The sequence below is a fragment of the Ranitomeya variabilis genome, chromosome 1, assembly GCF_051348905.1.
Source record: "Ranitomeya variabilis isolate aRanVar5 chromosome 1, aRanVar5.hap1, whole genome shotgun sequence".
Taxonomy (NCBI): Eukaryota; Metazoa; Chordata; class Amphibia; order Anura; family Dendrobatidae; genus Ranitomeya; species Ranitomeya variabilis.
This window is the reverse complement of record NC_135232.1, coordinates 607,731,956-607,745,767: the sequence shown is the minus strand read 5'-3', so window position 1 is coordinate 607,745,767 and position 13,812 is coordinate 607,731,956. Positions and strand designations below refer to the sequence as shown.

The 13,812-nt window shown below is 41.1% G+C and overlaps 1 protein-coding gene across 3 annotated transcripts in view; it reads right to left on the bottom strand.

Annotated features, from left to right (window-relative positions):
* The window catches only part of LOC143770555 (NACHT, LRR and PYD domains-containing protein 3-like), a 149,840-nt gene that overhangs the window by 46,512 nt on the left and 89,516 nt on the right, over positions 1-13,812 (bottom strand). For all 3 annotated transcript variants that reach the window (XM_077260271.1, XM_077260281.1, XM_077260263.1), the window contains exons 7-8: positions 5,608-7,312; positions 2,141-2,311 (exon numbers count right to left, since the gene is read on the bottom strand). In XM_077260271.1, coding sequence (XP_077116386.1) covers positions 2,141-2,311; positions 5,608-7,312 — 1,876 coding nt within the window. The remainder of the gene's footprint in view (positions 1-2,140; positions 2,312-5,607; positions 7,313-13,812) is intronic.

The window sequence follows — 13,812 nt, the reverse complement described above, 5'->3', positions numbered from 1 at the left end:
TAATCATCAACATTAACAGAAATAAACACTTGAAATAGATCACATTGTTTGTAATGACTCTATATAATATATGAGTTTCACTTTTTGAATTGAAGGACTGAAATAAAGTAACATTTTGATGATATTCTAATTTTGTGAGAAGCACCTGTACGTCTTTGGCCCCTTTAAAATAAATGTACTATAATGTTACAAAAAGAAGACCAAACAGTAGTTTTTCCTATGAGATTCTTATTCACCTGTCTGGGCTCTGCTTTTTTCCCCTGTGGCTGCTGCCCTTTGCTGTTGTCCACGTTGAGTTGCACATGGTGCCTGGTGACCTCCAGTGAAATTAACACCTGAGGTCTTTAAGGTCGACTGAGAGCCCTCTGTGCCAGAGGAAGGAGTAGGTTCTACTCTGAAACCCGATGCAATAATTTGGAGGTTTTTTATACTTACTGTCTCGATTAACCTCTTAACGGCAGCTCCCAGGATACACCGTATTCCTCTTTCCTTTCACTTGTCTGAGTATAAAGTCATCTCTGTGTTCAGTAACCATGTGCTTTGTACTTTTCCTCAGTATTCAGTTCTCCCAGCTGGCAAACTGCTGTTTCTCTACTATCTGGTTTGCTTCCTGGCTCAGACCTGACAATGAACCCTTCATTTACCAAAATCATAATGGACATTCCAATGGTGTCGTTCACACTGTAAACGCTGCTGCAACAGCGTATCTCACCAAGCTAGTATTCAGTTTGCAGGTTCACCAAATCTTCTGGCTTTGAGTCCTCAGGTTATTTCCTGCTTCACGTGTTTGCCTGTTGTCCAGCAAACTCTCTGTCCGTTCTCACTGTACAACCTGACATCCAGGAAGTCTTGCCTGCGCTGCCATCACTTTTGGATTGCAATGGGAACAGTCATCAATAATTCCACAACATATTCCTTCACAAGGAACAAGTGAAGTATTATGTAATAGGCACATCATGTGGCTTAGAAGACCTTTCTCTTCTTTACACAAACTTATGCCAATCATATACATAAAGAGATTATTCAGCCAATCTATAATGCATGAAATGTAACCATTACGAGGGGCTTAACTGCACTCTCTGATCTGTTATACACTCACCGGCCACTTTATTAGGTACACCTGTCCAACTTCTTGTTAACACTTAATTTCTAATCAGCCAATCACATGGCGGCAACTCAGTGCATTTAGGCATGTAGACATGGTCAAGACAATCTCCTGCAGTTCAAACCGAGCATCAGTATGGGGAAGAAAGGTGATTTGAGTGCCTTTGAACGTGGCATGGTTGTTGGTGCCAGAAGGGCTGGTCTGAGTATTTCAGAAACTGCTGATCTACTGGGATTTTCACGCACAACCATCTCTAGGGTTTACAGAGAATGGTCCGAAAAAGAAAAAAAATCCAGTGAGCGGCAGTTCTGTGGGCGGAAATGCCTTGTTGATGCCAGAGGTCAGAGGAGAATGGGCAGACTGGTTCGAGCTGATAGAAAGGCAACAGTGACTCAAATCGCCACCCGTTACAACCAAGGTAGGCCTAAGAGCATCTCTGAACGCACAGTGCGTCGAACTTTGAGGCAGATGGGCTACAGCAGCAGAAGACCACACCGGGTACCACTCCTTTCAGCTAAGAACAGGAAACTGAGGCTACAATTTGTACAAGCTCATCGAAATTGGACAGTAGAAGATTGGAAAAACGTTGCTTGGTCTGATGAGTCTCGATTTCTGCTGCGACATTCGGATGGTAGGGTCAGAATTTGGCGTAAACAACATGAAAGCATGGATCCATCCTGCCTTGTATGGAGCATCTTTGGGATGTGCAGCCGACAAATCTGCGGCAACTGTGTGATGCCATCATGTCAATATGGACCAAAATCTCTGAGGAATGCTTCCAGCACCTTGTTGAATCTATGCCACGAAGAATTGAGGCAGTTCTGAAGGCAAAAGGGGGTCCAACCCGTTACTAGCATGGTGTACCTAATAAAGTGGCCGGTGAGTGTACGTGTTATATAATATTATAAATGGTGCATCACTATGGCTCTTTGTCAAGCTTATCTTCGACATAAAGGAGCAGAACATAAAATAGAATAAAATCAATGCGTAACATGTTCACCCCAAGTCTCTGTTCTGTTCATCTTTTATACTCACAGTAATTCCTCTACCCCGCAGTCTGGACTGGACAGAGCCTCCATCAAGTCACTGAAGTGAGGACCATACAGACGGTTATTAGACAGGTCAAGTATTTTCAGCGACCGGCTATTTTTAATTCCAGATGCCAACTGGATGCAGGAAGATTCTGGTAGCTTGTTATTATCCAAACTGTAGGAATAAGAAGATGAAATCTGGTTGAGGCGCCAAAGTCCATTAGTATAAAATCTGTAGATTGTGAATTGTCCCCAGCTCTTCGTTAAATCCATAAATGTCAAAAGTATAAACCGCATTTTGTGTTCAGTGGAAGTCATGAATGCGAGAAGCTACAAACGTGTACAAAATTGTTGGTTCCCTTCTGTTAAAGTAAGAAGAACCCACAATAGTCACTGAAATAACTTGAAACTGACAAAAGTAATTTTCAAATTAAATTTACTGAAAAATAATGCGTGGACAAAAATAATGGTTCTCTTAATGTAATATTTGGTTGCACAACTTTTTTAGGGCAATCACTGTAACGTTCAGTGAGACTTCTGCCCCCCTCCACCTCGTTCACATGCATTTTGGCAGCTCCTTGTGAGCAAACTGCTCCTTATGTCTCACATGTGAAGGCGTCTTCTTCAGAATACCGGGTCTCAGCGCCTTCTACAGATGTTCAGTAGGATTTAGATCAGGGCTCATAGATACCACTTCAGAAGAGTCCAATGCTTTGAGATTATTGGATGTTTTCTCTTGTGTGGTTTGGTCATTATCCTGTTGGAGGACCCATGACCTGCAACTCAGAACAAGCTTTCTGACACAGGGCAGGATGTTTCGCCCCAGAAATGCTTGATAACCTAGAGATTTCTTTGTACTCTGCACAGATTCAAGACCCCTTCTGCCAGATGCCTTTTCCTCGTGTGATTCATTTTTGCATCTGTAATGTAACTTGCCAAAAAGAAAGTTTTGTCTCATCTGCCCAAAGGACATTCTCCCAGAAGCTTTCTGGCTTGTCAATATGTATTTTAGTAAATTCCAGTCTCGCTTGTTTAGGATTTGCTTTCAACAGTGGTTTCCTTCATGGTCATCTTTTATGAAGTTCACTTTAGCCAAGACAGCACCAGATGGTACAATCTGACATTAATGTTTCTTGACCTTGGAGTTCACCTCTATTATCTTTGGAAGTTGTCCTGGGCTCTTTTGTTACCATTCGTATTATCCGTGTCTTCAATTTGTCATCAATTTTCCTCTTGAGGCCACGCCCAGGGAGGTTGTATACAGTCCCGTAAACCTTAAACTTCTTAATAATGTGTGCAACTGTAGTAACAGGAACATCAAGTTGTTTGGAGATGGACTTATAGCATTTCCCTTTAACTTGTTTATCATTTTCTTTATAATCTCTGGAAACAACTCTCGCCTTCATTTTCTTTGCTCTGTGTTCAGTGTAGTACACATGATGATAACAAACAGCACAGTGAATACTTTGCACATTTCGAATAGTATGAAAAAGAATTCCAATAATCATTATTGGTGGTGGACAGTAGAAATCACACTGTAAAGACCTTATAATTATGTAAATACATGGTCATGTAGTTCAAAATGTATGTCCACAACACCCAAGCATGGACAGAAAGATAACTGCAAACCACAATATATACTCAAAAAGAACAACAAGCAGTCATAGAATCCAAAACAACCAAATTTTATTGTATAAACACAGACAAAATATATAGTGAGATAAAATGACCAGACAAATAGTGCCAAGAAGGGCTAAAAGATGACACAGGGCGTCATCAACAACATGTTTAAAGCCCAAGGTACGGCAGTCCCCACAGTGCAATCATATAGGTGACCATATAAAGTGCCGTATGAAATGTATAGCAGCAAAAATAATAGCCCATAGGTAAATAGAGCAACTAATCCCTCCTGATAAGCAGTCACATATGGGGTGGATCGGGGTCCCTGCGACTACATACCATCGGTTTAAGGTGATGTGCTTGCTACTGCCATTTTTCACGTGACTCCTGTCTTTATCTATGGCCACTTTGGGGTTCAATATGTGACTATTGTCTGGTCATTTTATCTCACTATATATTTTGTCTGTGTTTATACAATAAAATTTGGTTGTTTTGGATTCTATGACTGCTTGTTGTTCTTTTTGAGTATACATTTAGAAAAAGGCAAATGACTGGATACAAGTTTGTAGACACCAGTCAAACTAATTACAGTACACATCTTAGTTAAACATGCCTCTATGGTAAAATTATTTTCAATATTTTCTAGGGGTGCCATCATTTTTGTCCTTTTGTCCAGACCATTAGTTTTTACATTTTTCTGTTGAACCCACAATTCACAAGCAATGTCTGATTGTCATTAGTTATACTGTAAATTTAAATTGAAAATTACTTTGTCAATTTCAAGCCATTTCATTGACCATTGTTGGCTTTTCTTACTTTGACAGAAAGGAACCAAACATTTTGTTCATATCTTTGTATGTTATGTCCTCTGACACCAAATCCATGTTCTAAAAATGTAGAATTCTGAGTAATGTCCTCACTTTATGGTGTGTTATAAATCAGGGATTATTGAAATACACAGAATGTACAATTGTCATAAAGCTGGATGAAAGAATTTGTGTAGCCAATTATCAGTTCCTGAGAGCTAAATTATTTTTTATGGGTGATTGGATTATTTATGTTGGCAGAAAAATTATAATCAGTATTGACAGCAGATCTCCCTATTCAAACATGGGATGTGCTGCTTATAGCATAGTGTTGTATGGGGGGACAAAATCATCATATTAAACGATTGTTCTGTTGTCATCAGTAATAATAATAATAATAATAATAATAATAATTTTATTTATATAGCGCCAACATATTCCGCAGCGCTTTACAACTTATAGAGGGGACTTATACAGACAATAGACATTACAGCATAACAGAAATCACAGTTCAAAACAGATACCAGTAGGAATGAGGGCCCTGCTCGCAAGCTTACAATCTATGAGGAAAAGGGGAGACACGAGAGGTGGATGGTAACAATTGCTTTAGTTATTTGGACCAGCCATAGTGTAAGGCTCGGGTGTTCATGTAAAGCTGCATGAACCAGTTAACTGCCTAAGTATGTAACAGTACAGACACAGAGGCTATTCATTAGCCTTTGTAAACAAGCGCCGGTCAACTCACATATACTTGATATGTATTCTTTATTAGACTGAAATTGGCCCATCTAATTGTACCTTACGTTACTAATACGTCTCAGAGCTGAAATGCTGTATCTTGTATATTAGGCTCTGGTAACTCCTATGGTGCCTACTGAAGGCCACACCGATTGTTTTGAAGGATTTAAAATTTCTATTCTAAAAGGATCATTAAGCTGTGATACCGCGATTGTCTTGATCAAAATGGGATTTTCACAATAGATATCCAATTAATAAACAAATTTTTAAAAAATCCACAGGATGAAACAAAATAGTAGTATTTTACCTCAGATTCTGTAGATTGTGTAAAGCTGGTGCAAGTCTTTTTAATCCTTCATTGTCTAAGTAACACGAGGTTAGATCGAGTCTTTCTATGTTTGTGCAGGTTTCTAGAATAAATGCTAACACCGTACAATCTAAAGCCGATATGCGAATATGAGAAAGATCAAAACTTCTGTGAGATTTTAATGATTCCCGCACTAGAGGCTTATTACGGGTTTCAAACAAATAAAAGAATATATTGAGAAGACAACGCTTGCTGTCTGCAATTTCTATCAGTCCCTGTTTTTCTGGAATTAAGTCCTTTATCCAAGTGATGACATCAGTGGAGGCCTGAGCTGCTTGTCCATCCAGATATGAAGTTAGTATAGACCTTGTGGAGTTATCTGATAGACCACACAGGAACCGAAGAAATATTTCACAGCGTCCATCAGAAAAGGATTTGGCATCTTTTAGTGATTTCTGTAATTTCTCAGAAAAATCTGCATAATGCACCAAGGCTGAGAAGAATTCCTGCACAGTGAGATGCAAGAAAGAATAGGTCACAGGATCATCTGATTCCATCAGAAAACTTGATAAAAGCTTTGACTTATTGTCCACATGGAAGGATTCCAGATCTCGGTAATCAAAAATAATCAAGTGATTCATTACCCCATGTTCTGCCATCCACCCGATGGAGCGCAGGAGCTGCTGAGCTTCACTTTCATCACTTTTGTGCAGACTGTGATTGGACAGGATGTTGGCGATAAATATGGCAAACAGTTGTGTCACAGTTTTGGGTAATAATGACATCTGCTGATCACTACTTGTGGTTTGGAAGCTCCTGGATAACACTGTACAGATGATCCAGCAGTAGGATGGGATGTAACAGAACGTGTACAACGTCTCATTCTGCTTCACATAACTAAAAGCCTTTTCTGCCAGTTCAGGGTTAGAGAAGAAATTTTCAAAGTACATCTGTCGTTCTTCTGGAAAAAATCCAATAATTTCTACTGTTCGCTGGAAAACACTACAATTTATAGATGCCAGTCTGGTTGGGCGACTGGTCATCAGAACAGAACAACCATTCAGAAGAGACTTTTTCACCAAACTAACGACAATCTGGCCACAAGGTTTGAGCAGTTTAGGATGAGGGCACAAGTGATTGGATGAGAAATCCATTGCATGAAGACTTTCATCTAAGCCATCAAATATAAAAAGAAGCTTCTCTGGATCCTTCAAGATGGTCCCGAGCTGCGGTGCCAGATGTGGGTACTGATGAAGGATCATGGTCTCCAGACTAACATTATCCAGTTTGTTGAGTTCCCGGAATTTAAAGAAAAAGACAAAGGAGAATCTTTGATAGATATCACCCCTTGTCCAGTCATAGACAAACTTCTGCATCAGGGTGGTCTTCCCTACACCGGGCACTCCACTCACCATTACCATTTGTGGCACGAGTCTGGACTGCTGACACCGGCGAAACATTTTGCTGGGGGAAATGTGCCCTACTTCATCTTGGGCTTCTTTTATGTATTCCTCATGTTTTACTCCGGTCTGTAGGAGCTCATTCTCAGTGCGATCCCTGAAGTTATCGGTAGGGACAATGATAAGGTTCACATAACGTACGGAGAATGAAAAACTTTCCTCTCCTTGGTTAGATCCTGGTGGTTTGTTCTCAATCAATTTCTCAGTTTTGTCATATAAATGCTTTTTGTGAGACTTCTGGATGTCTATGGAAAAAAGTGGACAATATCAGTAAAGTTCAGATGGAATAAAATGATAATATGTTAATACGGTATGATATACTTGTGAAGAAATGGAGGGGATTCATACATAATACTGTCAAAAGTATCAGTTTATTATCTGCAAAAAAAGTGGCATCATTGGCAAAACTTTCAAAGCATGATAAATCAGTTTAAAGTATCTTGCTGACATTTATGTATTTTTTTTTCACCCCATGGGCAAGTAACTTCCATTAAGAAATCATCAAAAAGGACCAGGGGCTGGCTGGCTTTTTTCAGCCGTGGTGGGGGATGGAGGGTCCAGGAGTCGTGGTGGTCCGCCCTTGGTCTGCTTATCTCTGGCCACTGCATTAAAGAGGCAGGGATAACAGGCTTTAAAAAAGGTTGATACACAGATATAGGAACAGAACGCAGCCTGCTGCATAGATATGGGAGCAGAACCAAGGTTACTGCCTATATAGATACTGTAACAGAGACAAGACATGAGAACTGAACGGCACTTACAACAGAGATAAGGGAACTGAAAGGACCTAACTACAGATATATGGGAGCAGAACTGAGCTTACTACAGAGATAAGGATGGAGAACCAAGCTTACTACAGAGATATGGGAGCAGAACCGAGCTTACTACAGAAATATGAGAGCAGAACCCAGCTTACTATGGAGATATGGGAGCAGAACCAAGCTTACTACAGAGCTACAGGAGCAGAACCGATCTTACTACAGAGATATAGGAGCAGAACCGAGCTTTCTACAGAGATACGGGAGTAGAAACGAGCTTACTACAGAGATATGGAAGCCATACTGAGCTTACTACAGAGATAAGGGAGCAGAACCAAGCTTACTACGAGATATGGGAGCAGAACCAAGCTTACTACAGAGATAAGGAAGGAGAACCAAGCTTACTACAGAGATATGGGAGCAGAACCAAGCTTATTACAGAGATAAGGAAGGAGAACCAAGCTTACTACAGAGATATCAGAGCAGAACCGAACTTACTACAGAAATATGAGAGCAGAACCCAGCTCACAACAGAGATATGGGAGCAGAACCAAGCTTACTACAGAGCTACGGGAGCAGAACCGATCTTACCACAGAGATATAGGAGCAGAGCCTAGCTTTCTGCAGAGATACGGGAGTAGAACCGAGCTTACTACAGAGATATGGAAGCCGTACTGAGCTTACTACAGAGATAAGGGAGAAGAACCAAGCTTACCACAGAGATATGGGAGAAGAACCAAGTTTACCACAGAGATATGGGAGAAGAACCAAGCTTACTACAGAGACAGGGGAGCAAAACCAAACTTACTACAGAGATATGGGGGCAGAACCGAGTTACTACAAACATATGGGAGCAGAACTGAACTTACTATAGAGATATGGGAGCAGAACTGAGCTGACTACAGAGATATGGGAGCAGAACTGAGCTTACTACAGAGATATAGGAGCAGAACCAAGCTTACTACAGAGATAATGGAACAGAACAGAGATTACTACAGAGATATGGGAGCAGAACTGAGCTTACTTCAGAAATATGGGAGCAGAACATAGCTTACTTCAGCGATATGGGAGCAGAATCGAGTTTACTACAGAGATAAAGAAGCAGAAATAAGATTACTTCAGAGATATGGGAGCAGCACCGAGCTTACTACAGAGATATGGGAGCAAAACCGAGCTTACTACAGAGATACGAGAGCAGCACCGAGCTTTCTACAGAGAAATGGGAGCAGAATCGAGCATACTACAGAGATATGGGAGCAGAACTGAGCTTACTACAGAGATATGGGAGCAGAACTGAGCTTACTACAGAGATATGGGAGCAGCACCAAGCTTACTACAGAGATAAGGGAGCACAACCGAGCTTACTACAGAGATACAGGAACAGAACCAAGCTTACGGCATACATATGGTACCAGAATCTAGATTACTACATCGATACAGTGCTAAAACCAAGCTTACTGTTTAGATATGGCACATAACTGACTTGAAGGGAGCAGAACCGAGCTTACTACAGAGATATGGGAGAAGGACAGAGCTTACTACAGAGATATGGAAGCAGAACCAAGCTTACTACAGCGATATCGGAACAGAACTGAGCTTACTACAGAGATAAGGGAGTACAACCGTATTACTACAGAGATAAGGGAGCACAACAGAGCTTACTACAGAGATACAGAAACAGAACCAAGCTTACTGCATACATATGGTAACAGAATCTAGAATACTACATCAATACAGTGCTAAAACCAAGCTTACTGCTTAGATATGGCACCATAACTGAGGTTACTTACAAACATAAATACCACTCCAGAAACACGGACATTTAAACACACAGTACTGCAGGGGCGTTGCTAGGGTAATAAAAGATCAGGGGCCCAAGACCCAAAGTGCATGTCTCCCCACACGACCACCCTAAAGTCATTTAAAATAGCATCTATACATACAGTTGTGCTCAAAAGTTTACATACCACGGCAGAATTTATGCTTTCTTGGACTTTTTTAGAGAGTATCAATGATAACACCAAAACTTTTTTTCCACTCATGGTTAGTGGTTGGGTGAAGCCATTTATTGTCAAACTACTGTGTTTTCTCTTTTTAAATCATAACAACAACCCAAAACATCCAAATGACACTAATCAAAAGTTTATATCATGATAACATGCACAGAAGTTGACACAAATGGGTTTGAATGGCTACTAAAGGTAACCTGTGATCTGTTTGCTTGTAATCAGTGTGTGCATAAAAGCTGAGTGAGTTTCCGGGATCCAGACAGACTCTAGCATCTTTCATCCAGCCAATGACGTTTCTGGATTGTGAGTCATGGGGAAAGCAAAAGAATTGTCAATGGATCTACGGGAAAAGGTAGTTGAATTGTATAAAACAGGAAAAGGTTACAAAAAGATATCCCAGGAATTGATAATGCCAGTCATCAGCGTTCAAACTGTGATTAACAAATGGAAAATCAGGAGCTCTCTAAAAACAAAACCACGGACACTCAGGTAGACCAACAAAAATGTCTTCCGCCAGGAAGATTGTTCGGGATGCAAAGAAAAACCCACAAATAACATCAGCTGAAATACTGGACTCTCTGAAAACTAGTGGTGTGGCTGTTTCAAGATCCAAAATAAGAAGGCACTTGAAGAAAAATGGGCTGCATGGTCGAGTTGCCAGAAGAAAGCCATTACTGCGCAAATGCCACAAAGTATCTTGCCTGCAATATGCTAAACAGCACAGAGACAAGCCTCAAAACTTCTGGAACAAGGTAATTTGGATTGATGAGACCAAAATTGATCTTTTTAGCCACAACCATAAAGTGACATTTGGAGAGAGGTCAACAAGGCCTAGGATGAAAGGAACACCATTCCTACTGTAAAGCACGGAGGTGGATCACTGATGTTTTGGGAATGTGTAAGCTACAAAGGTACAGGAAACTTGGTCAGAGTTGAAGGAAAGATGAATGCAGCACGTTATCTCTGAAAAAAGGCCAAGAAAGCAAAAATTCTGCCGGGGTATGTAAACTTTTGAGCACAACTGTATATAATTAAAGTATATCGCTGCTGCTAACCAAAAACACACAATGCAAAGACCAATATTATCAAAATTACTACTGTAAAAGGCCAAAACAATACTGCTACACGATGTCCACTAACATCACCACTACACAGCGAATACATAATATTACAATATCATTACCTCTACAAAACATTCTATACAAAGACCAATGATACCATACACCTACTACACAATGACTGAAACACATTAAGCTGTGTTAATTAAGCTAATAAAAAAAAAAGAAAAAACGCTACTAAAGAGCAATGTTACCACCTTACAGTAACTGTATATTGGTAGATATCAGTCCCGCAGAACATACACGTGATTACAGTAAGTTATATATAGTAACGCACAGATGATCGTCTTTCTGATTCAGGTCGCTCACTTTTCCATCCGGCCCAGACCAAAATGACAACTTCTCCAGCAATGACTCGTCTGCAGAAATTACAACAAAAACACATTTGACTTCTCACATTTCCGCAGCCTTCTCCATCTATTCCTAACCTACAAAAACTCCACACTCTTCGTGCACCTGTGATGTGGAACACTGACCCCAATATTTAAAAAATGGTGTCGTTACTATGATTACTCCCTTCCCATAAAAAAATTGAAGTGTCCCATAGAAAGTACTAATGTCCCTACTGTGCAAAGACCTGTATGCTCCTTTGAAGGATATAATATCCCAAGTGCCCCCTTCCAACAAAAGTTTACATACCCCGGCAGAATTTTTGTTTTCTTGGACAGTTTTCAGAGAATATGAATGATAATGCCAAAACTTTTTCTCCACTCATGGGTAGTGGTTGGGTGAAGTCATTTAGCCATCAGAAGTTCACATACCCCATTTAATATCGTGTATTGCCCCCTCTAACATCAATGACAGCTTGAAGTCTTTTGTGGTAGTTGTGGATGAGGTTCTTTATTTCCTCAGATGGTAAAGCTGCCCACTCTTCTTGGCAAAAAGCCTCCAGTTCCTGTAAATTCCTGGCCTGTCTAGCATGAACAACGTGCTTGAGATCTCCCCAGAGTGGCTCAATGATATTGAGGTCAGGAGACTGAGATGGCCACTCCAGAACCTACACTTTGTTCTGCTGTAGCCAATGACAGATCCACTTGGCCATGTGTTTTGGATCGTTGTCATGTTGGAACGTCCAAGTACATCCCATGCGCAGCTTCCGGGCTGATGAGTGCAAATTTGTCTCCAATATTTGCTGATAACGTGCTGCATTCATCTTTCCTTCAACTCTGACCAAGTTTCCTGTGCCTTTGTAGCTCACACATCCCAAAAACATCAGCGATCCACCTCCATGCTTTACATTAGGAATAATGTTCCTTTCATCATAGGCCTTGTTGAACTCTATCCAAATGTAATGTTTATGGTTGTGGCCAAAAAGTTCACTTTTGGTCTCATCACTCCAAACTACGTTGTTCCAGAAGTTTTGAGGCTTGTCTCTGTGCTGTTTAGCGTACTGTAGGCAAGATACTTTGTGGCATTTGCGCAGTAATGGCTTTCTTCTGGCAAGCCCATTTTTCTTCAAGTGCCTTCTTATTGTGCATCTTGAAACAGCCACACCGCTAGTTTTCAGAGAGTCCTGTATTTCAGCTGCTGTTATTTGTGGGATTTTCTTTGCACCTCAAACAATTTTCCTGGCAATTGTAGGAGACATTTTTGTTGGTCTATCTGACCGTGGTTTTGTTTTTACAGAGCCTCTGATTTTCCATTTGTTAATCACTGTTTGAACGCTGCTGCCTGGCATTATCAATTCCTTGGATATGTTTTTGTAACGCTTTCCTGTTTTATACAGTTCAACTACCTTTTCCCGTGGATTCGTTGACAATTATTTTGCTTTCCCCATGACTCACAATCCAGAAACGTCAGTGGCTGGATGAAAGATGCAAGAGTCTGTCTGGATCCCAGAAACTCACTCAGCTATTTTGCACACACACTGATTACAAACAAACAGGTCACAGGTGAGGATGTTACCTTTAGTAGCCATACAAACCCATTTGTGTCAACTTCTGTGCATGTTATCAAGCCAAAATCACCAGGGTATGTGAACTTTTGATCAGGATCATTTGGATGTTTTGGGTTGTCATTATGATTTAACCCCTTCATGCCATGCGCCGTAGTAGTACGGCGCTGCCGGCACTGCATTAGTGCCAGCCGCAGTACTAGCACGGCGCCCCGATCACCGCGGTCTCACGCTGAGCGCCGCGGTGATCGGGTGCGGGTGTCAGCTGTATATGACAGCTGACACCCCGCAGCAATGCCCACGATCGGCGCTGTCGCCGATCGCGGGCATTTAACCCCTCTGATGCCGCTGTCAATAGTGACAGCGGCATAGAGGGGGATCGCGCAGGGACGGGGGCTCCCGGCGCTCTCCCACCGGAGCAGCGCGATCTCATCGCGCTGCTCCGGTGACCTGGAAGGAGTCCCCGGATCCAAGATGGCCGCGGGACTCCTTCCGGGTCATGAGATGACCCTGCTTGCCGGCGTCTGCTGAGAATCCTCATAGCAGGCGCCGGCAAGCCTCTGCAATGTGCCTGTCACATCGGTGATCAGACAGAGTGCTGTGCACACTGTCTGATCAACGATCTGTGATGTCCCCCCCTGGGACAAAGTAAAAAAGTAAAAAAAAATTTTTTCCACATGTGTAAAAAAAAAAAAAAAAAAAAATCCTAAATAAAGAAAAAAAAAATATATATATTCCCATAAATACATTTCTTTATCTAAATAAAAAAAACACCACACAATAAAAGTACACATATTTAGTATCGCCGCGTCCGTAACGACCCCACCTATAAAACTATATCACTAGTTAACCCCTTCAGTGAACACCGTAAAAAAAAAAAAAAAAAACAAGGCAAAAAACAATGCTTTATTCTCATACCGCCAAACAAAAAGTGGAATAACACGCGATCAAAAAGACGGATATAAA